The 24,807-nt window shown below is 42.5% G+C and overlaps 1 protein-coding gene across 1 annotated transcript; it reads right to left on the minus strand.

The window, feature by feature from the left end:
• Positions 1–4,073: 4,073 nt before the first annotated feature.
• On the minus strand, positions 4,074–24,807 carry LOC134202987 (protein halfway-like). Its single transcript, XM_062677986.1, has 5 exons — positions 24,578–24,807; positions 23,708–24,253; positions 5,222–6,042; positions 4,827–5,163; positions 4,074–4,761 (listed from the first exon to the last, which is right to left on the minus strand). Exons 3-5 carry the CDS (start codon positions 6,040–6,042, stop codon positions 4,219–4,221), a joined length of 1,701 nt encoding a protein of 566 aa, XP_062533970.1. The 5' UTR covers positions 23,708–24,253; positions 24,578–24,807; the 3' UTR covers positions 4,074–4,218.

Raw genomic sequence — 24,807 nt, forward strand, 5'->3', positions numbered from 1 at the left:
ACAGAAGGCAGAGCGCTTGTTGGACTTCGGTTCATCAAGTAAACGCACGCAAGAGCTGCTTCTGACCACAAACGCTTCGGCGCTTTCGATTGAATGAGCACGGAGCGAACTTTCTCAAGCAATGTTCGGTTGAACCTCTCCGCTACACCATTTTGTTGGGGACTATAAGCAACCGTAGCCTCCAGTTGGATACCTTTTTGCTTGTAGTACTCCATTTGAATTGCAGAACAGTACTCCGTTCCTTGATCCACAGTCATCCTTGAAATGGACTTCCCGAACATGGCCGTAACACTCGCTTCGAATTCTTTGAATTTCTCGAACACGCCAGACTTTCTCTTCAACAAGTAAATCATGTCTGAAACTTGATTATGCATATGTACAACATGTGATAGATTTAGTTCGGAAAAGGTATTGGAGGGTAACCCCCCGTGTTGGGATCTGACGACCAAACTGGCACAACCTCACACAACCCTACTTCATTGAGCGCCGTTGCTGATGAAGCAAGTGTGTAGGAGCCGGACAATATTAAATACTCATCCTACTTGGTTGACATTGTGTACAAAAATACATTTGAGAGAGTTAGTTCTGAAAATGTATTGCGAGAGATCGGCTGGTACCTGGTGCTGGGAATTTGGTTTCATCAGTACCCGCTAAGCTGCGGTGGACGACGGAGGTCCTTCGTAGCTTAGTAGGGAAAGCACCTGTCATGCGAACTGGGGTCGTGGGATCAAACCCCACCGTAGGGGCGGTTACCCTCCAATACCTTTTCCGAACTACACAGGATTTTGTTTTTACACGATTTTTTTTCGCTCGTATTTTTGATCGTGTGACTTCAATTTGCCACCAAACTCTTCGCAACATGTTTTAAAAAATCCGGAATAAATCAAAGAAAAATCACATGATAATTAATATACGTTAAACATTTAGGATAAGTGGAAAATTGAGAAAATATAAATCGTGTAAAAACAGAATCCAGTGTAAATCTATCACATGTTGTACATATGCATAATCAAGTTTCAGACATAGTAATTAATTTCCACTCCGGGTGGCTTAATACCCGGCATATAGGCAATTAACTTTGAATGTACTGAAGTAAATCATGGAGAAATGAGTGTAGTCATCGATGAAACTCACAAAGTATCGAGAACCATCCCATGCTGGTGGATCAATGGGTACGCATACATCCGAGTGTATACGCTCCAACGGCCGGTTGGCCCTAATTCTCGTTCCATTAAACGGTTCTCGGCATTGCTTAGCTTGTACGCAGGTGTTACAAAAATCGATCTTACTTGATTTTTCATTCATGCCTTTCAGCATACCTTTCCTGGCTAAGATGTCCAATCCATGTTGGCCAATATGCCCGAGTCGACGGTGCCACAAGATTCCAATTCCTACCTCACTATGGTTTGCTTGGACTTCTTGAAACGACAGATCGAGTTCATACAAATTTCCACGGAGGTGTCCAGTAGCCAACAGCTTTCCGTCCTTCTTCAACACTGCTACGTTCTCGGAAAAAAGCACATCTATACCTGCATTTGTCATTTTCTTGACCGACATGAGATTTTCACGTAATTCAGGGACGTAAAGCACGTTTTTGATCTTGTCGCATACCAAGTGGTCACTGCACCCGGAATCGAGCTTGAATACGATGCGTCCTGGCCTCTTCTCCGCAACATTTGCATCAGCCAAGAAACTCACGCCACTCTTCTTCGCTGAATTGGCTTCCCGTTGACGGCAATCTTTCTTCATATGTCCCCGGCGACCACATCGATGGCACTTTCCGAGGAATTTTGAGAACTTCTTCTTCGAGTCACTGGTAAAAGCTGCAGACTTGTCTTCAACCGAATCACCTTGCCGATCGGATCGTTTGCTTTCTTCGGCCAACAGACGTTGCTTGACGAGATCCAAGTTTAATTCTTCTTCCGCTACATTCTCCAAGGCCGTGACTAGAGGGTCAAAAGAGTCTGGCAACGTTAAAAATAGTTGCGATACCAGATCACTTGCAGCCAACGTCGCACCAGCGGTCTTCAATCTTCTTACCAGTCCATCAAATTCCAACAGATGTGTCCTCATATCGGCGCCTTCCTTCATCCTTAAACGAGCCAACTGCTTCCGAATGATTGTTTGGCTTGCCACGGATTTCTTTGCATGTGTCGTCTCTAAGCTGGCCCACATATCCTTAGTGGTCGTCTTCTCTCGAACGATTTCGAGACACTCGTCCGATAGACACCCCACCAGCAACGCTTTTGCAATCCGGTCTTTCTCCTCGAACTTGGCTTTATCTTCTGCTGCTACCGGAGCCACTCCGGTCAAAACATCCGCAACGCCTTTCGCTTCGAGGTATACCTTCACTCGATAGCTCCAGTTTTGGAAATCTGCTCCACTTCCTCGTAATAACGGGATGTTGCAGGTCACGTCTTTCGCGGTGGTGCCCTCTTGAGAGACGAGTCCGAACTCCGAATGAAGTCAGGTTTTATTTAATGGATTAAAAGTTTATTAAGCAAAACGTTCTTAACAGTACGGTGTTCAATGTAGGAATGAGCGTGGAAATTATTTTTCCTAACAAGTTAAGGTACAGTGGGGCAAGTGGGTAAAGGAAATCGTATATTTCATATTCATCAAGTCATAAAAGTTGAAGATAATATTGAAATTGATCATATTTATGACATAACGAATCATCTATCCAATCTTTATATGCCTGCGAACAAGATCTTTGAAAAATATATTTAGGATACAAAATATTTGGAAAGCAAAAAAATCGGTTTCAATTTTTCACTTGCCCCACATGTGGGGTAAGTGAAAAAATGATTTTAAAAGAGGATTTTTCAATATAAGAACACATTTTCTGTTCATGTATTTCATGCAAATGATAACTATACTGAATAGAGCATAACTGTGATCTGTTAAGGTGCTTTTTGACACTTTATGAGAGTCAAAGGGTACTAGAGTGCCTCCATTAAATGATTTTTATATTTTTATGTTTTCTTCACTTGAATTTTTTGAGATCTAATATCTCATCTTCATTTGTGTCTAACACTACTTTCTATTTCAAGTTTATAGTAAGATAATGAAACTTGGCAAAAATGCAGAGAAATTATCTTTAAAATATTCATCAAACCTGGAATCATATTGTGTTTCATTAACAATCCTTTTATGATTTCAGTAGAAGAGTCTACATTACCAAATAAATAAATTTTATAAATTTCAACTAAATAAATCATAATAGTTGATATATTTGCAATAGTAGTGATTCTTGTATTTAAGCTATATAAATAACATTTTTTCACGAATTATTTATCAAACATGGATTATTTAAAACACTGAAACAGGGTTCCTGATTTAGTATTACCACGTATCACTGTAATAAGCAAAAGCCTTCGAATGAGTTCGAATTGGTTTCATTTGTTTATATACGCCTAATAGAAATTATTTGTGTTTGGAAAAATAGAGAAATGCATTCAGTGTCGGAAAATTTTCACTTGCCCCACCCATGGTAAAAAACAGGCAGAGAAATAAAATATTTTTTTCAAAGTTTATTATGTTCATATCAATATTTTTGTGGCTGGAATTCAAAACTACAAAGAAAACCAACTTATCAATGCACTAATTGAATGTGTTATGGAAACCAACATAAAAAAAATATTTGTATTTATTGACACGCAAAACAACTTGTGCAAAAGATAAACTTGAAAGGTTAATAAACTTTTACTCTCGCATGTTGAAATGGTTCATTATTTCATGTTTCACTTATTCAACGCATTGATTTGAATGGCCTTGTATGATTGTGAAGTGAAATTGAATAATTCTGTGCTTCATCAGTGAAATACTTGCGTTTTTTTCACTTACCCCATTTACCCACTTACCCCACTGTACCTTACTTGTGTTGCTATGTAGCTCCCATAACAACGTAACAGCGCTACGGCCGATTGATTATTGCGCCAACAGATGCTAAACAAGCGTTATATTTTGTTGCTTATTAACGTTATTAACGTATCGAATCAGAACAAAGAGCCTCCGCTTTCTCGTCATGGATAACATTAAGGTCAGTTCTTTCAATTAACACTTAATTTGGCTACACTAATCAGTTAGTTCACTGAAGATTCTTCGAAATCTTGTTATCGATCAATACGCTTCAAAAGTTCAATCACAGACGGTACAAGGCACTTTGAGATTTACCTAATCAGAGAGATAGAGAGGCACTTCCATACGGTCGCGAACTCACTCGCACAGACAGTCGCACGGCAGCTTGGGCATTTTGTTCGCCGGCCACGGAAGGTAACCGGCCGTCTTGAACACCCAGTAGTCGTACGATACTTTGCCGATCAGAGCGATCAGCAGTATGATTTCCGTCGCAATCAGATAGTAGATGTAGTCGGTCCAGTCGTGCTGCGACTGGCACAGTTTGCTCTCCTGGATCTGCACGACCTTGGTCAGGTGCGTGTTTCCTTCGCAGTAGATCTGGTCGTGATCAAACACCTGGGCCTTCTTGCTGAGGAGCCAATTTTTTAGGTTTTTCGCCGCGGTACAGTCACATATCATAGGGTTTCCCTCGAGGAACATGTACGATCCGAGATCCAGACTGGATCGGAACTGGTAGGTTTGGATGGTTTTCAGTTTGTTCCATCGAATCGAAAAAACGGTGAACCGGGAAATGAAGTCCGTACCTTCCAGGTCGCTTAGCGAGGCAATCTGGTTGTTGTCCGCATACAAACGTTGCAGAGTGCTGTAGGATTTTCCGATCAATGCCTTCAAACTGGTGATCTGCAATTGAAGAATTTGTGTTAGGACAAACGACTGCTTTCGCTGAGTCCAACCTTGCAACTTACATTATTATTAGACACGTTCAGCGTGACCGTATCCGGTGGAAGATGCTCCGGAAAGTCCATCAATCCCAACGCGGAACAGTCCACTTGGGCGGTAAACGTTTTGCGATCGGTGTTGTTCAGATCAAAGTTGAGACGTTCCAGCGCGCAGGTGCAATTCGTGGGGCAGTCGTTCTGAATACGTTGGCTCAGGAGAAGCTGAGGCAGAGGAATAAAGTCCGTCGAATCGAACCAGTTGAAGGTTCGGTTCGTAAGGCAGAATGTGGAGGTTTCGTCGACAAACTTGATGCCCTCCTTCAGCGATTCCAGTACGGATTTGCACAACATTCCGCTGTTGCCTCTGAAATAATAGAATGGGAAATTGAAAAGGCCGAACTTCTCATAACACCCACCATTACCTAATATCCAGCGTCAAGTTGGCCCCCATGGACGGAATCGTCGACAGATTGTTATGGGAAATGTCCAACGATTTCAGATTGCGAAGCTCCTTCAGCGCCCTCGGTTCGATTTCGCTGATGTTGTTGTTGGAAATGTTGAAGCAAACTGGCGACGAGAAGCGCGTGAACGAAGTGCTAATCTTCCGGATCGAGCCATCGGTAAACGAAACGGACAGGAGCGTTTTGATGTACCGGTTGGACACGTTCAGCACCAGCTCCCGGACGGTGACATTCCGCATGTGAATGTACCGCCACGAGCTTCCTTCGGATCCACCATTGGAGGCGCACGCGATTGCTTTGTTGATGTCCGTCACGTTGCAGCAGTACATGGCTCCCGGGATGAGCGGATCGGGACTGCACTCGCACTCGTTGCTGCGATTGTGACACAGTTCCGGGGCGGCATTGTAACAGCCGAGCTCGTTGGTGGGCGGAATCAGCGTCGTTGTGGTGGTAGGGACGGTCGTCGTCGAAGTGGTGGTGGTGGTGGTTGTTGTGGTGGAGGTCGTCGCTTCCGTGGTCGTTGTGGACGTAGACGTGGACGGGGTCGTTGTTGGCTCGGGTGTAGTGGAAGTAGTCGTACTTGACACGGTGGTGGACGTACTGCTGCTGATATGTTCCGGAACAGCAGATGTAGCTGTTTCTGCGGAAGGGGTGGCAACTGACGGGGTCGTCATAATGGATTCAGTTGTTAGCGAGTTTAATCCAGGATGTTCGGCCACTATCCGGCATTGCACCACTGTTGAAGTGACCGTTAGAACGACCAACATCAGGTGGAACACCATCTGTTCGGGAAGAAAGAGGAGACGAACAAAGTCATAAATTTACATCAATTTGCAGTCGACCGATATCTAATGTGAAGAGAAGAGATGGTATCATAGCAGTGATGGCGTTGCTTGCGAAGTATGTTTGCAAAGCGGACATTAATTTTCCCATTATCGTCTGTCGTGTGGCTTTCCATGCATGCAATGACCGGTGCGGCGTCAACCGTGTTTGCATAACTATTTAACGAGGCGATATTGCAATCGTTGTTTTTCGTCGTTGCTCTTGGGTGGGCTGGTCGTATCATTATTGCAAAGGCGGTGTCATCCTGCTTCTTTCAACCCTCTCATGTTTGTGAAGTAAAGTAAAATGTGTGAAATACGACCTAATCACATTGCCAGCATTGCCTAAAGCGGTTCTCCACAATTCCCGAGCAGGAGCGACGACCTCGATAACAGAAATTGCCTTGCATAAGCATAAGAAGTAAAATACCAAAAAATAATACCAAAAACTTATATGCAGAATATTTCAGGCATAACATGCTTAGGAATTTCAATACCAAACGAATAATAATTTGTTATGCATTTGGTATTGAAATAGAATTTAATAACAGAGTATGTTATGGCTCAAGTATTGTGCATATGATTTTTGGTATTATTCCTTTGGTATTTTCAGGGTTGTTACGACTACGCGGATTTCGCGGATTTCGCGGATTTACATAACGATTTTAGGGCTTCGCGCGGATTTGGCGCGGATTTAGTTTTAGGTAAAAATTTATTTGAAAATTAGTTTTATGTCAATCTAGATGGGCTTTTTTTTCGTTAGCAAATGTCGTTGAGAAGAAAATTTTCGTTTAAAGAAAATTACTCACATTATTTTCCGGATATTTACAAGCCCTTATTAAACGCCATGATTACATTCTTGAGCATTCATTAAACAAATGTTATGAGGAGAAGGGTGCCACTTGTCATTTTTGAACCATTCTAAAGCATGGCGCATACAAAACATGTCTGTTGAAGGACATGAACACACCCAAGATCTGTGTCAATCTCTGATTCATTATCTTCAAAGGAACCACATAGCACTTACTTGTTCCATAGCTACTCTTATTACCGGCCGCGCAATGCAGAACAAATATTTCGGCCGATCGCGCGATCTTTCTGCAGTCCGAAACAAGAGAAATCACGCACTGAACTGATTTTTATTACCGGCCGCGCAATGCAGAACAAATATTTCGGCCGATCGCGCGATCGTTCTGCAGTCCGAAACAAGAGAAATCTTGCACTGAACTGATTTTTATTACCGGTCGCGCAATGCAGAACAAATATTTCGGCCGATCGCGTCATCGTTCTGCAGTCCGAAACAAGAGAAATCACGCACTGAACTGATTTTTATTACCGGCCGCGCAATGCAGAATAAATATTTCGGCCGATCGCGCGATTGTTCTGCAGTCCGAAACAAGAGAAATCTTGCACTGAACTGATTTTTATTACCGGTCGCGCAATGCAGAACAAATATTTCGGCCGATCGCGTCGTCGTTCTGCAGTCCGAAACAAGAGAAATCACGCACTGAACTGATTTTTATTACCGGCCGCGCAATGCAGAACAAATATTTCGGCCGATCGCGCGATCTTTCTGCAGTCCGAAACAAGAGAAATCACGCACTGAACTGATTTTTATTACCGGCCGCGCAATGCAGAACAAATATTTCGGCCGATCGCGTCATCGTTCTGCAGTCCGAAACAAGAGAAATCACGCACTGAATTGATTTTTATTACCGGCCGCGCAATGCAGAATAAATATTTCGGCCGATCGCGCGATCGTTCTGCAGTCCGAAACAAGAGAAATCTTGCCCTGAACTGATTTTTATTACCGGCCGCGCAATGCAGAACAAATATTTCGGTCGATCGCGTCATCGTTCTGCAGTCCGAAACAAGAGAAATCTTGCACTGAACTAATTTTTATTACCGGCCGCGCAATGCAGAACAAATATTTCGGCCGATCGCGTCATCGTTCTGCAGTCCGAAACAAGAGAAATCTTGCACTGAACTGATTTTTATTACCGGCCGCGCAATGCAGAACAAATATTTCGGCCGATCGCGCGATCGTTCTGCAGTCCGAAACAAGAGAAATCTTGCACTGAACTCATGCATCGTATAGCAGTACATGTTTTGAAAATATTTGCTTCGATTTAAAATGTAAACACACATTGTTATTGCATGTTTTGTCTTAAAAATGATCATTTTCCCCCCAGATGACGGTACTTCAGCAGAAATTTGTTCAAACAAACAAATGTAATTTTCAAAAGGTATTTCTGAAAAAAAACGCAGTAATTCTAGGAGCATTTTTTTGTGATATTTTCAGAAAACTCCGATGGTTATTTCGCAGGAATACTCACCGAAACATAACGAAACCTCCTGAAGAATTATTACAATAAGGAATTTAATGAATCTATTTACGCAGCCTAAAAGGGATTTCCTCAGCATTTCAAAACAAAAACAAAATAAAGAAACAAAATTGGTTTTCGTACGGCCGAGTTGCCGAATAATATGTAATTAATTGTAATCAAGTGTCGGTCTTTGGCACAGCAGAGTGCGATTGATTCGCATTCTATATCAGTCCGCCCAGCCTGTTGTTGAGGGCATGGAGTGCGATCCTCTCGTTTAATAAACAATGTGCACTCGCTTGACTGTGGATATACAACAGTAAAGCACATGTGAAGATTGGACAAATCAAGCATCCGAAAGATATTCAATTTGCAAAAAAGAGCTAACCGCGGTGGAGGTTGGTACTCGGATTCTGATGGCTTTTCCGCAAACGTGACCTTTAAGTGGTCTTGTTGTGTAGGGGTTATCACGCCTATCTAGAGAGTAGGAGGTTGAGGGTTCGAGTCCCTCCAAGACACGTGGATTCTTTTTCGCAAATTTCATATCAATTTGTCCATTTCGAAACATGTGCTGTGCATATGCATAGCCAAGATATTTAACAAAAAATGGTTTTCGTACGGCCGAGTTGCCGAATAATATGCAATTAATTAAAGAAACTTGTTGAGGAATTTCCGCGGACATTCTTAGAGCACTGACCCCAGAAATTATTGTAAAAAATCCACTGCAATACCATCTTCAATTTTCGAAACAATTTTCGGAAGGTTATCCACAGGAATTCACCAAAGAATGTCTGCAGAAATTTTCAAAGCGAGAATTTCGAGTAATGAACGTTGCTGACGGGAGAAGGGGGTGCTGCCCAAATGGTTTTCGTAAAAGACGACACAGGAATTCTTGCAGGAAAATTACGAAAAAATTTGTGTTAGAAATGAAAATTGGCGGAATTTCCTTCATGAACTCCTAGACAAAACTTGTCACTAGAATTGAAGAAGGACTTCCCGCACAAATTAAGGACTAATATTTGCTGGAGTTTGTGTTAATTATTCTACAAAATGCCCGAAGAAGTTTCTGCTGATTTTTTTTATTTTTTGTTTCTTTAATACAAATTTATTATTTTTTTTTTTGTGTCTTTATCAAGGAGACTTTCAGCCCGAGGCTGGCTCATCTCCGAGTGATACAAATTTAAATAAATGAGATTATGCTTAGGCTGTGAACCATTTAACCGATTCGTTTAACTTTTAGTTAAAATTTGACAGTTCGATGATTATTACGCCGTGGTTAAAAATAACCCTGCTCCGGAGCATGGTTAAATTTGACATTTCGGTAGTTAAACTTTGTTCGCGAGAAAATTGGCGCCAAATCCATTTCGTTCCGAATAACTATCAATCTGTCAAAACTCAAATGGGTCGGCTTCGGAGTAAAATTTTAACCACGATGAGAAAATAACCATCGAAGTGTCAAATTTTAACTAAAAGTTAAACAAATCGGTGGAATGGTTCACAGCCTTAGTTAATTGTGGTAACCAAAATTTATATTTCACGTATATTTGAAAAATCAGTTCTGAGTCGCGCGGATTTGGCGCAGAATTGATTTCATGTCGCGCGGAAATGGCGCGGATTTGATTTAAGTCGGCGCGGAAAAAAATTTGGGATCTCCGTAACAACCCTGTATTTTACCTCTTATGTAGGGCTAGTTCATAACCGAGTATGGTATCAATAACATAATTAGGTATTGTAGAGCCAATTTCTCCTGCTCGGGTTTAGGCGCTCTACAATATAAAAGCCTGATATCAGATTTGATATCAGATAATACGTAAGTAATAACATGAGATCATGATCTTTGAGTACACACAGTACACAGTACATACATCTTGTATTAATCGAAGAAAAAAGAAAAGGAAGGGCTTTAATTTTTTATATCATCAGAACATATTTACAGCAACATGATAAATGTATGTGTTATTAAATTTAATTTTCGGTTACTTTATTTGAAAGCAAATAGATATCATAATTTGTTATCTATTTTAGTTTTCAACAATATTTTTATATAGCATAATATCTGTTGGGAATTGTGATTTTGAGTGCGACCAACCAAATATTTTTAGCAGCTTTCATGGTAAGCAGCTTCAATGAATTCGGTATTCAATTCGCGCCCAGAAACGACCTTTCTTCCCAACCAAATTATCTACTTCTGTCTGGTAAACTCACATCAGTGCAGCCAGTTTTACTAATAACAAATCCTCTCAACATATGGTGTTGCGAAGCCGCTTGTGAACCCCTGGTTGTGCAGCCGCGATAAATATGAATGCTCATATGCAGCAGTGATAGTAGCGAAAGAAGAGAGAAAATGTGGTAGTTGTGGTAGGAATATAAAACATAAACAACAAGTAGTACAGAACGAATATAATTTGCGCTCGCACGATAGGAAGAAAAAGTTATTTAGATTTGCGTGAAGTAAAAGAGTTTTAGTTGATTATCAAGTGTAGGTATAATTTGTAGGAAAAAACCAAGTGTCAGGGCAAATTCGATATTAAATCCAGTGAGTATAAAACCTGAAAAGAAAGAGAAATTGTGTAAATAATAAATGTAAACAAATGTAAATACTTACCTGCAGGAACGGTGAATATTGATGCTTATCAATTAAGTACCATCGGATGTGCAAAACAGTCCTGTATTAGTTGGCCTGTTCAGGATTAGCTCATAGCCCCTGACGACCAAACCTGCTTAGGGTAATTGCACAAGTGATTGGCAATCGAAGAATCAAAGAAGTTAGCGGGCAAAAGGAAACCACTTCTTGTGAGTAAAAAAATAATGAAATTAAGTTTAAGAAAATTGTTTACTAATGAGAAATATATTATAGTTTAAGCGTTGCTAAAAAATAATTGGCTGCTATAAGAATTGTGGTTCTCTTCAGGAACAATATCGATTACCAAATTAGATATTAAAGATTTGTTTTCACTGCACTGACTCAACATCAACTAGAATACTCGTTATGTTATCAATACTACATCTCAAAGAGTTATTGATTTGCTCTCAATGATAGCAGAAATAGTTTTCGATTTGAGCTCACAGTAAGATTTTTTCGCTATAGATTTTGATCTTTTAACCGTTAAAACGACCAAAAGGATATCAATCTAAGTAATCAAAATCGGCGATTTCACAACATCAAAACAAGTTATCGATTTGCTCTCAAGCTTTGCTCGGGAAACGTGTTTCATGTTTAATTACATTTTCCTTATTTTATCTCGTTTCAGAGAGCGAGTAATGGCGCTTTAGCCTAGGTATAAGGACATATGGGAGAAATACCTTTGTCCCATCCCTGGAAGTAAGATCAGCAAGGAGTGACACTAACCTTCTTAGCAATGTCACTCCCAACGTCACATTTTCACTTACCCCCTGAAAATGAAACGGTTGGTACGGCTGTCCCCGTTTCTTCCTTTCGTTTATTCAAAACTTTTCGTTGATCATGTTATTCATTACTGAATAATCTGATTGCCAAAGAGTTATGAATTATCTCCCAATTTCAAGCCTGCACGGTGGGCCTGGCCGTTTTAATATTTGTGTCCTATTTATAATATGCTGCAAATATTAATGCTGACAAGAAAGTGCTCGGAAACACAAGCGACATTTCCAGGATGCTTTTCAATACTGGCTGTGCATGTGCTAAGACAAGACAAGGCATACAACATCTCCATTTTTAAAAAGACTAGACCAACATTTGAAAAGGGCGGAACAGCCAAAATTTATTCCTTCTGATTCTTTATCCACATATATACCTCTATATGTAGACGAAGAATCAGAAGGAATAAATTTTGGCTGTTACGCTCTTTGCAAATGCTGGTCAGAGATCGTACGTTGCCAGCCAAGCTGGGAGCCCACGTTGTCTTCCTTCTTGTCTTTGAATTCCAGATGGAGCATTTTCAACAACAGGTACCTACATCGAAGGCCACGTCCGACTCATTGTTCGATATGGTCTCCTGGAGTGTGCTATTTCGATTAGCAGGAAGTGGGTCAAATTCTAAAATAGGCGCTTCATTTTTTTGAACAGCTTCTGGTAGATTCTCCAGGTCCAATGTTTCAGGAAGTTTGAAGTTCCAGCAAAAGTACTAAAGGAAGCCGATTGTTGACTGATGGATCTGTTACTTTTACGTTAGAATAGCTGATTTGTGTGCGATGACCTGTCCAGATATCCACTCGGTGTCATCGCGGCGATGAACTTGAGCGTAAACTAAATCTTCAGGATAAAAAATCTCTTTTTACTGCCCCGTGATGTTTGTTGAACTGAAAATTCTGTTTTACCCTTCTTACACCCTAAGAAGGGTATAAAGATCGCTTGAAAAACCGACTTTTTATCCGAGGCTCGGAGACCCAAGTCGTATATACCAATCAACTCAGCTCGACGAACTGAGCACATGTATGTATGTGTGTGTGTGTGCGTGTGTGCGTATGTGTGTGCGTTACAAAAATCTCACATCAAGATCTCAGCCGTCCATGGACCGATTTGCACGATTTTAACACTAAACGAAAGCTATGACTTTGTCATTGTACGAGTTCAAGTTTTGCAATCGGACATTTGGTTCCAGAGATATGTGAGAAATACGAACATGAAGTGCATTTTCAGAAAACTAACAAAATAATGTCACATGAATATCTCAGCCGTCTGTAAACCAATTTGCATGATTTTATCTTTAAACGAAAGCTATGACTTTGCCATTGAACCCACTGTATTTTGTTTTTGCAATTAGTCATTGGGTTCCGGAGATATCTCTGAAATACGAACATAAAGCATTAGACGTATCAACTTCACACATTGGTAAAATATGTCCCAACAAGATCTCAGTCGTCCTTGGACCGATTTGTGCGATTTTATCTTTAAACGAAAGCTATGTTTTTGTCATTGGACCCATTCATTTTTTTCTGCAATTGGAAATTCGGTTTCAGAGATATCTGTGAAATACGAATATGAGACATATTTTCAGACTACTAATGAAGTATTGTCACACCAATATCTCAGCCGTCTATGAACCGAATTGAAATCGTTTGGGCTTAACAGAAGCTGTAATATTGCCATTTAAGGCGGCAAATCAAATCTGCAGTCTTTTTGTATTTTTTAAAAATTGTTAAATTTCCGGAAATATCCCTTTTTTTATTTTGAAATCGTTAAAAGCATGATAATATCAGTTATTTTACATTCAATTGAAGGTCATATGCATAGAAATTGTAATATGCACTGGGCACACACAACCATTCAAAAGTGTAAGAAGGGTTGCGTTCACTGTAGGTGGATTAAGTCGGGTTTTCATTAATCAATGTTGGGCTCAAAGGACATGGCTTCAATAAATCCAATGTTGCATGGATAGATCTTGCTATAGGAATAATTGTGTAGGAGTCTTACAATCAGGAGCATTTCGATTTGGCGTTGATCAATTGTTACCTTATTTTTCCCTGGAATAGGTTTCTTCAATCCTCAGCTTGTCCATTCGATTGTGGGTGGTAGGGTGCGGTCGTCAGGTGTGTGAAACCGTTTTCTTCACAGAAAATTTTGAACCGATGACTAACAAATTGGGTACCATTATCAGATACTAGAGTGTTCGAGTTTCCTAGCGGGCGAAGGTTTCTTGCCAGATTTCCAATGTCGCTGTGGTTGTTGTGCTGCGAGTTCTGAAAACTTCCGGCCATTTTGAAAAAGCATCGACCATTATTGTTTATGATCTGTCGCTGCCTGAAAATTCGCCGCTTTTCAGCTCAGTTTTGTCGTCCCTCATGGACACCGCTCCCTCTAGAAGTCTACGAGTATATTATATATAGTATATTATCATACTAGAGGACTTTCTACCAAATTGGACGACGTTTATCTGGCTGTGCTTGACGGCGAGTATGATGTTTATAGTTTATGTGTTCACCGAAACCTGGTTTGATAGAAGAATCAACTCACTCCAACTTTTCGGTGACAATTTCGCTGTTTATAGAGTGGACCGCAGTATATCCAATAGCTCTCGCGTGCGCGGTGGTGATGTTCTAGTTGCTGTTTCCAATGAACTTGTTTCCTGCCAGATCGCCGTCGGACAATTCAATTCAATTAAGACTATTTGGGTCAAAATAAGTCTCTCTAGTCGCAACGTTTTCATCGGCGCCTCGTACATTCCTCCCGACCGACGACATGATTGCAGTGTAATACAACTCCACCTTGGTGCTACTGAATTTGCCTCCACTTTGGCCTTATCATTGGATGTGGTTCTTCTGCTTGGAGACTTCAATCAACCAGGACTTGTCTGGTCTCTTCACGGGCAGCAGGGACTATGTCCAAGGGCTTGATGATCCCTCCCCAGGCCATCTGCGAGTTGTGGCGCCTGCTTAGGATGTGGTGGGGTTTGACAGTAGGCCCTGTTAAACCTCTATAAAAAGCTGCATGTATCCGCAAGTAGGCTCCGCCAAAGCGACCGTGTGTCGCTCAAAGCGCACAAGCCCAAGTCCTGGTGTTAGGTGGGACGCTAAACAGCCCTGACACGACGGCCCTCCGATGAGACAAGAGGTTTGCGCAGGCCCAATAAGCCACCTTAAAACAACCATTACGAACGACATAGAAGATAATACGACTCGATACAATCGGCAACGACCTAGGCGACGAATAAAGGATCACGATTGGAAGCTTGGAACATGGAACTGCAAGTCGCTAGGCTTCGCAGGTTACGACAGGATAATCTACGATGAATTGCTTCCCCGCAACTTCGACGTCGTAGCGTTGCAGGAAATCTGCTGGACAGGACAGAAAGTGTGGAAAAGCGGGCATCGAGTGGCTACCTTCTACCAAAGCTGTGGCACCACCAACGAGCTGGGAACCGGCTTCATAGTGCTGGGTAAGATGCGCCAACGTGTGATTGGATGGCAGCCAATCAACGCAAGGATGTGCAAGCTGAGGATAAAAGGCCGTTTCTTCAACTATAGCATCATCAACGTGCACTGCCCACACGAAGGGAGACCCGACGACGAGAAAGAAGCGTTCTATGCACAGCTGGAGCAGACATACGATAGATGCCCACTGCGGGACGTCAAAATCGTCATCGGTGACATGAACGCTCAATTAGGAAGGGAGGAAATGTATAGACCGGTCATCAGACCAGATGCATAAACTTTGCAGCCACCCGCGGAATGGTAGTCCGAAGCACTTTCTTCCCCCGCAAGAATATCCACAAGGCCACATGGAAATCACCTAATCAAGTAACGGAAAACCAAATCGACCACGTTCTAATCGACGGTAAATTCTTCTCCGACATCACGAACGTACGCACTTACCGCAGTGCGAATATTGAATCCGACCACTACCTCGTTGCAGTATGTCTGCGCTCAAAACTCTCGACGGTGTACAACACGTGTCGGAGTCGTCTGCCGCGGCTAAACATTGGGCGGCTACAAGACGGTAGACTAGCCCAAGACTACGCACAGCAGCTCTAAGTGGCACTCCCAACGGAAGAGCAGCTAGGCGCAGCAGAGAGAGAGATATTCGATCCGCCATTGGAAGCACCGCAACATCATCTATTCATCGACTTCAAAGCCGCATATGATACAATCGATCGAGACCAGCTATGGCAGCTAATGCACGAACATGGATTTCCGGATAAACTGTTACGGTTGATCATGGCGACGATGGATCGGGTGATGTGCATAGTTCGAGTTTCAGGTGCATTCTCGAGTCCCTTCGAAACGCGTAGAGGGTTACGGCAAGGTGATGGTCTCTCGTGTCTGCTATTCAACATCGCTTTGAGGGAGTAATACGAAGGGCAGGGATTGACACGAGTGGTACGATTTTCACGAAGTCCATCCAGTTATTTGGTTTCGTCGACGACATTGATATCATGGCACGTAACTTTGAGAGGATAGAGGAAGCATACATCAGACTGAAAAGCGAAGCTAAACTGATTGGACTAGTCATCAACATGTCGAAGACGAAATATATGATAGGAAGAGGCTCAAGAGAGGTCAATGTAAGCCACCCATCACGAGTTTCTATCGGTGGTGACGAAATCGAGGTGGTTGAAGAGTTCGTATACTTGGGCTCACTGGTGACCGCCGATAACGATACCAGCAGAGAAATTCGGAGACGCATAGTGGCTGGAAATCGTACGTACTTTGGACTCCGCAAGACGCTCCGATCGAATAGAGTTCGCCGCCGTACCAAACTGACTATCTACAAAACGCTTATAAGACCGGTAGTTCTCTACGGACACGAGACCGTGGAGGACGATGCTCGTGGAGAACCAACGCGCACTGGGAGTTTTCGAAAGGAAAGTGTTGCATATCATATACGGTGGGGTGTAGATGACGGACGGTACGTGGAGGAGGCGAATGAACCACGAGTTGCATCAGCTGTTGGGAGAACCATCCATCGTTCACACCGCGAAAATCGGAAGACTGCGGTGCGCCGGGCACGTAACCAGAATGTCGGACAGTAATCCGATGCAAATGGTTCTCGACAACGATCCGACGGGAACAAGAAGGCGAGGTGCACAGCGGGCAATGTGGATCGATCAGGTGGATGACGAATTGCGGACCCTCCGCAGACTGCGTGGCTGGCGAAGTGCAGCTATGGACCGAGCTGAATGGAGAAGGCTTTTATGTGCAGCACAGGCCACTCCGGCCTTAGTCTGGTAATAAATAAATAAATTGTCTGGTCTCTCTCCCACCACGGATATTTGTTTCCTGATCCGCTTTTGTCTGCAACTACACCTGCTAACCGCCAGCTAGTCGATGGGATTGCTTTTCTTGGGCTCAGCCAAATAAATCAGATTTCGAACTTTCAATCAAACATGCTCGACGTGGTGTTTATCAATGATTCTTCACTGCATGAATGCACTGTCGTTGAGGCTCCGGATGCCGTTGTGCCGCTTGACAACTATCATTGGATATATCAATTGACAACGGATTTAATCAAGGTTTCGATGGACCTATGAGTGACGATCGGCTCAATTTTCGCAAAACCGATTTTCAACAGCTCCGACAATGCTTGTCCCGTATTGACTGGAAAGTTTTAGATCGCCTGGACATCGAATCAGCTAGAGACCGCTTCAACTGTCTGCTACGTGACTGCGTTTCAGTCGTTGTACCGAAGCGAAAGCCTCCGAGGAAACCACCGTGGACTAATGTTCTTTTACGGAACCTGAAAGTGCGCGCTAGAGCTCTTCGCGCTTATACCTTTCGACGGTATGCCTTCACTAAACGGAACTTCAACATCGCCAGCAATGATTATGGGTTAGGGTGGTTCAAAAAATCGATTTTGCTCCGCAGTGCTCATCTGATTCTTCACCATGTTCTGAGTATCCTCTGAAAATTTGAGCTCATTTGGATTAAAACTGATTTAGCACAAGCCGTTTCAAGTTCGCATGCAAATTAGTATGGGAAAAATTATTTTTTCATTATACTGTTAATGACGCTTCCCCATTAAGCGCAGGTTGAAAGAAAACCTACATAGCTAGAAGGAATACTCAACAGCTTTCACCCAACGAAAATCGCATGTTGATTAATCGCCCCAAGAATTAGTAATCGTTGTACCGTAAATCTCCAATGGGATCCCTACCAGGCTGTATGGAGTAAGCGATACGAATATGTCCAAAGAAGATTCGTCAGATATGCTTTGCGCAGCCTTGCATGGAATGACGCGTTGAATTTGCCTGCCTATGCTGATCGCTGTCGTCTACTCGGGTTGGATACTCTAGCCATGCGGAGGAATGTTGTTCAGTGTGTTTTTATTGCCAAGATTTTAACATCCGAATACGATGCTCCTGAGTTGCTGTCGAGAATTAGTTTATACGCACCTGTCCGAAAGCTTCGAGCGCGAGCGCTCGTATGTAAAGTTTTGACGTAGGACTTACGTCTTTCTTTACTATACTGGGTGTCATTTAGATTTTTGGAAATCGAGAGCGTTACGCTGGAAGGGAAGATTTTGAACGTTTCTAGCGCATTTATCTTTCGATGGATTTTTAAGAATTATATATCAATCGACTTGGACACTCTCCACCATTTTGCCTATTTTATTGAAACTTAAGATTATTAACTCGATTATTAACGATTAGCTACTGAGAATTTCAATTCTTGTCAAAGCCAGTCAAAATTTCATATGTATCCAATCCCGTGCATTCCTAACACGGACATCAGAATGCGGTATGTCACAGTATGTTCGGGTCTACCGGAAGATTTTCTTTGTGTATAAAAGAAGCAGTGCCTGCCGTGTGCGAGTCATTACAATTTGTGACAGCAGCGCGTACTGACGTGCTTTTTGCTCCCGCATTTTTCATTTCGTTCGTTCGCTGTGTTTACCTACACGGCTACACAGCGACAGCATACAGTCACCAGCGGTAGAACTGCCGGTGGGTGGGTCTGCGAATATGCATAAAAGAAGTGGGCGCATTTTTTGTCATTCTGTGCTTGATGATGGTCGGATGCAGTGGTGTCGGTTGCGATGGATGCAATCGCCCATCGCATCGCTCGGGGTTCACGGCTACAGGCCGATGATGGCTGTGGCAGCGAGGGCAGCGGTGGTGGATGAGGAAGAATAAAATTAGAGAGATTTGGTCTGCTCATCCAGGTGATGAGTTTCATAATCCACATGATCCCGGGATGGGTATGAGTCATGCCATATGACTGACCATATGTTAAGTTGTGCTTCGTACTGAACCACACGTACATTGAAACATGGTTATACTATAGATAGTAGAATCTATAGATGAGCGAAAGCACGGCTGAGTCGATTTTTTTGCCCGTGCACACGCGCATATGACGTCACAGCCCTTAACGTTTCCATTGAAATCGTGACGTCATGCTCGTTTGGAGACACGTTTGACAGTTCGTTTGGAGACAGAGGATTTATCTTCGCTCATCTATATATTCCACTATCTATAGGTTATACTATAACAGTTCTGATTCCCCAGAAAAAAAGGTACGCTGATGAAAATAAAAATTCGATTAAAATAATTACTTTCATTTATTTGCAAAAGGCATTAGCAATTAAAGATGCACAATCAGCAATAGTGTTAACATCCATTTTAGATTAGAAAATTTCGCTGTCTTACATGTAAATGTTTTAAAAAAAATCCGTAAAAAATAATTTCCAGAAGAATATTTAAATAAAATTTAACTTATTTTTTGTTTTTCATTTTCTGAGAAATTGTATTATTAAACTTGACGTAGACTCGGAGTTTGGGATCAAAACATTAAATAATTTTTCGTTGACGTGTTAGCAGTACCTCCTCTATTTTAGTAGGGTTACTGCTCCTTGACTTGTTTCTTATTGTTGTGATTTTTTTTTCAGCAAAAAGCACGCATGTTAGCAAAAAGAAGCAATGAAATTGGTGCTGTATTTCTTTGTTTGGAAAACGGGACAGTTCCCCTAAAATAGCACATTTTGCCCAAGTCTGGAAGTTTTATAAATAAAATTTTAAAACTTCAAATACTATCATCAATAAGAAATCTATAGATGCCCTACATTTGCTTGAGTAAATAAGGGCTTAATAGTTAGAAACAATGCAATTCTAATTATGTATTTAATTATTAGTTTTATTTCCAGAAGTTTTGAATAAACAAATTGCTAATAATTCTACACAGCATGGAAGTTGTCGTTTCCACTATCAATACCTATAATCAAACTCTATAGATCCAAAAGTTAGAAGTTAAATGTAAATACGTTACGTTTATACAAGTCCTACGTCTACTCGCGGTTATGTTGAAAACATTACCCATTGCTCGTTTTTAATGTTTGACCACAACTAGATTTAAGAATTTCATGTTGACAGCACAGTCCGATGAATAAATTACAAATACAATACAATTATAAGGAAATTGGACCAGCATAATCGAGATGAATCCTTTCCCACGGTTTCGTTGAAATTGGCCATGATTCGAGGTAGTCTTGCGGGACAACTTTGCGGCAGCAGCACAAGAATTGCGCTGGCGCACGAATTATCCAACGTCCTCGTCGATGTTGGGCCAGTAAACAAAACTTCTTGCAAGAGACTTCATTCGAATATCTCGCCTTTTCTGTTGGATCACTATCTCGGCGGTCTTCACCACCGAGTTAATAGCGTCCAACGTGAACTTACCCTTGCGAAAGCCGAACTGGGGCCTCATAGCGCGTCTCATTTCGACAGCTCTTTCGTAAAACAGTTTGCATGGTTTGCTCGTTTCGAGTCAAGCAGCGCAATGCCATACTCCTGATTGTTTGACAGGCCGTTCGTATCCTATCCTCTGAGTGCGGGGTACGGTGAGTACGGTGTCTATAAGACAGATTGATCTATACGCCGATGGGTCACCACTCACCATCTTTCGGGGAATCTACACTCATTTCGCTATGATTGCTGCCTTGAGAACACTGTTCGGAACTCCATCAGGCCCTGTAGCTTTGTTCGTTACCAGGGGTTTGGCCACCGCGAGTAACTCTTCGTTCGTCACCGGAGCCATAATTTCGGCCGCACTCATATTGCCTTGCGGTGCAGGAGGTCAGGGACTTGTGGCTCCCGACGGGAAGAGTGCCTCGATAATCCTCGCTAACCTATCCGGCCGGGGACCGTTCGGGGGGTGAAGAGCTTGCTTTGGTCTTGACCATCACTATCCTGTAGGCGTCACCCCACGGAGTCACGTTGGCTCCTTCGCATCGCTTGTCGAAACACGCTCTCTTACTGCTCTTGATGGCCTTTTTAAAGGCCAGTTTTGCAGCTCGAAGCACTTCACGGCGGTCCGCTCTTTCATCCTCGATGAGGGCACGTTGCATCCTTTCTCTAGCCTTGAGGCAGGTTGATCGACGGGCCGCAATCTCGGCACTCCACCAGAATATCGGGCGTCTGCCATTTCTCGGCAGGACTTTCCTCGGCATGGTGGTGTCGCACGCGCGTGATAGGACTGCTACCAACGCATCCCCGTTTATACCTTCAGTGTAGGCTTCCAGTCCCTGGGCCGCGGTGAAAAACTTCGCTGTCAAAGTGATTGGTCCTCCACCCACGGACCTGACAGGGATCCCTGGACCTTCGATGTTGCACGCCATAGTTGATCTTAAAGCGAATTGCTAGATGATCACTATAGGTGTAACCCTCGTCCACCCTCCAGTAAGTGTTAGCCTCAAGATGTACGAATGCAAAAATGATAACGTGGCTAAGATAGTGTTGAATGAACACTAAGCAGCGAGGCGGCAATGTCCAAGTGGCGGATGTAATGCCAATAAGAAGAAGAAGAGGCTAAGCCACTGCTGTGCAAAGACAGTTGCTAGCGTTCAGGGGCCGTTAAAAAATTACGCAAAAATGACACATGTACGTACAGGCGGGGGGGGAGTCAATGATTTGTGACAGTTTGTGACAGGAGGGGGGGAGGGGGGTTGAAAATGCCGAAAAACGATGGACATAATTTTTGAACGATCCCATCTTAATGGCATACTCTTTTCTGGAGAAATGGGGCAAGTAGGACTGCGATATTTCGGCTGGTTTAATCCAATATAATTGATTTCGTCGAATGGGGTATCCTGCTTGATATCAACGGCATTCCAAACGGCGGGATTTGAATATGATGGGAGGGAGGTTTCTGAATACCGAATGCCTCTCTTCTGTTCCTTGTGCCCTCCACGATACTGAAATCCCTCAAAATCCTCTTCGCTGTTTTCCTAATTTGTCATGAAGAAAAAAAAACGGTGACAGTCGAAAGAAAAACACGTCTTGCCTCGAGAAAAGCCCACTAAGTTTTGTCACAATTTTGTCAATCTGTTGCCGGAAAATAAGCTCGCTGTCGAGGGTCAAACCACGGTAGTCAGCCTCGGTAGCCCATTCCACTGGCGTGCCATTAAGGGTGGTTATATAATTCTCAGGCAGATCATGCTTGGGAGATTTTTAGTATGAGAACGTTGGTGACCTGGGTCTTCGCGTTGTGGAATATTCCACTTGCTGAGGTATTATGTCATGATATCTGTCGTGGCCATGCGAATGTCGAGGGTCCTCGAATATCTGAATTCTCATGGGCTGTGTATTCACAAGACTTTTTCATTCTCTTTTGCCTTCAAACCCTGCTCTTGGGACAGTTTTGTTCTCCATCTGCCGACGAAATTCACATTCATTAGACAGTGGGTTATGCGCTAAGGGATGGAGCAGGTGACCACTGGTTTCAGACTGACTGATAGTGGTCTTTGTTTGCAGGCATTACCTTGATGCGATGCCTTCGCTGCTGAGCCGATATGTGCATTTCAGTCTTTTTGCGATTAGATGACGTATCTTTGAGTGCGAATCCGGCGACCTTCACAAACACAGACGGGCACTCCTCCTTTCACTCTTTGCGGACCTAAGGCAACTGGAATGAATTGCTACTTCTTCCGCTTTTTTCGGCTAATTACCGAAATCGTCAGTTGGCAATAACGAATAGATGTTGCTAGACAGAAGGGGTTTCTCTCGCTTCTAATTGTGGTGCGTTTTGCCACTTTGCCACGTCACGCAGTCTACGGAGGATCCGTAAATCGTCTTCCACTTGATCGAACCGGCTATCTCATTGCGCACCTCGCCTTCTTGTGCCCGTCGGATCGTTGTCGATAACCGTCTTCACTAGGTTATTGTCCGACATTCTGGGTACGTGTCCAGCCCACCGCAGTCGTCCGATTTCCGCGGTTAGATCTATGAGTGGTTCTCACAACAGGTGATATAATAAGTGGTCCATTCGTCTACTACACGTACCGTCTGCAATCTGCACGCTACCATAGATGATCCTTTCAAAAATTTCAAGTGCGCGTTAGTCTTGGTCCTCCATGAGCAGCGTCCAGATCTCGTCAGTAGAGGACTTCTGGTTTAATAAGCGTTTTGTAGATAATTAGTGTGGTACGGCGGCGAACTCTATTCGATCGGAGCGTTTCACTCCATCCGACAACGATACTTGCAGATAAATTCGGAAACGCATCGTAGCAGGAAATCGTACGTAATTTGTGCTCCACAAGACACTCCGATCAAATAGAGCCAGAATGTGGGACAATGGAGAAAACAGTGGCATAGGCCACTCCGACTTAGATTTGAATAGACGAAATGAAGTTTTCAAATATATAATTGTATCAAGTTGGCATATCGCCTGTTATCGCATACCTGTCTCATATGAATAGGAAACGCAGAAAAAAATGGAACAAATAGTGGATTTCAGGCAGTATATAGGGCCCTATATACTATATATCTACCACAAATTATAGTTAAAGAATTACAAATGCACTAAATAAATGATAAATGACTCAATGATAAATAATACAAGCATTCCGTAGACAATAATATAATATGATGGTTATGATAAACAGATTAACTACTTACCCTTATTGTTGTCTAATCTAAATTTGTTCTTATTTGAGCGCTGCTATGATATTTACACTCTTCACTACAAACAACTATAAACTACAGTTCTCTCTCGTGCACAGAACCGATCCGTTGCATTCCAGACTCCTCTACAGTCAATGGATGCACCCTGGGCTGGTGCATTACACGCAGTAATACACTTTCATGGCGACGACTATAGTTTCTACAGATAGGCGCCGAGAGATAAGGCACTTCCCAATTGCATCTTGTTGTGGAATAATCCTTTTGTAAATCTTCACGACTTCGCTCTGTTCTTGAACTTAAATGGCTTAAATCACACCGCCTTGTATTTTTTTTTATCAGCAAATTTTTTATCAGGAAATGGAATACATCACACCCGGAAAAAAAGTTTTATCTCTCGAATTCCAACTTATCACTTCCATTGAACAAACATTGCCGCAATCAAACGGTGTAACCGTTTCGATCATAATAAATTTTGTAGAGAGGAATCTACGCGAGGCAAGTCTTTATGACAACGTAGTTTGCTCAAAATATTCCTTCCATCTATTTGGGGAAATGTAAATAGACTCACGTAAGAAATAGGCAAAAACAATACTAAAAGCAACAGAAGAAATTGGCTAAGCCACTCTGACATATGTTTTGAATGTTTAATCTGCACACGAACACATTCCGTACGTTTGTCTCAATCGCACTTGCTTAATATTAGTGATGCTTGAATGGAAACAAGTTACACAGAGCTTTATTCGGACTGTCTACATATGCCTTATGATGAGCTTGGTAATGCTTATAAAAACACACGCAGACACGCTGCCTAGCGGGACATGACGATAAAACTGGATTTGTCGATCTATTTTTAATTGTAATCACACTTATCAAACACCAAAATAGCGCCTATTTTAATCCGCCGGTTGTACTAATTAATACAGATTTATTTTTAGCTGTGCACACTTCCCAATTGGCAGTCCAAAATAGGTCTCAACGAATGGTAGCACTTCATTGCTCGTTCTGTTGCGTCCAACGATCGTAGGAACCCGTTAGAGACTGATAGCGCTTTGCGGCGAACGATACGGCTCTGGCTAGTGCGGATGACTTCTAAG

Source organism: Armigeres subalbatus, unplaced genomic scaffold (assembly GCF_024139115.2).
Source record: "Armigeres subalbatus isolate Guangzhou_Male unplaced genomic scaffold, GZ_Asu_2 Contig1547, whole genome shotgun sequence".
NCBI classification, from domain to species: domain Eukaryota; kingdom Metazoa; phylum Arthropoda; class Insecta; order Diptera; family Culicidae; genus Armigeres; species Armigeres subalbatus.

Excerpts from the sequence above, each read along its gene's own strand:
- LOC134202987 (XM_062677986.1), bottom strand. The coding sequence starts at position 6,042 with ATGGTGTTCCACCTGATGTTGGTCGTTCTAACGGTCACTTCAACAGTG. Across the intron at positions 5,164-5,221 it reads AACTTGACGCTGGATATTAG|AGGCAACAGCGGAATGTTGT; the intron begins GTAATGGTGGGT and ends CTATTATTTCAG. Across the intron at positions 4,762-4,826 it reads TGAACGTGTCTAATAATAAT|ATCACCAGTTTGAAGGCATT; the intron begins GTAAGTTGCAAG and ends CTTCAATTGCAG.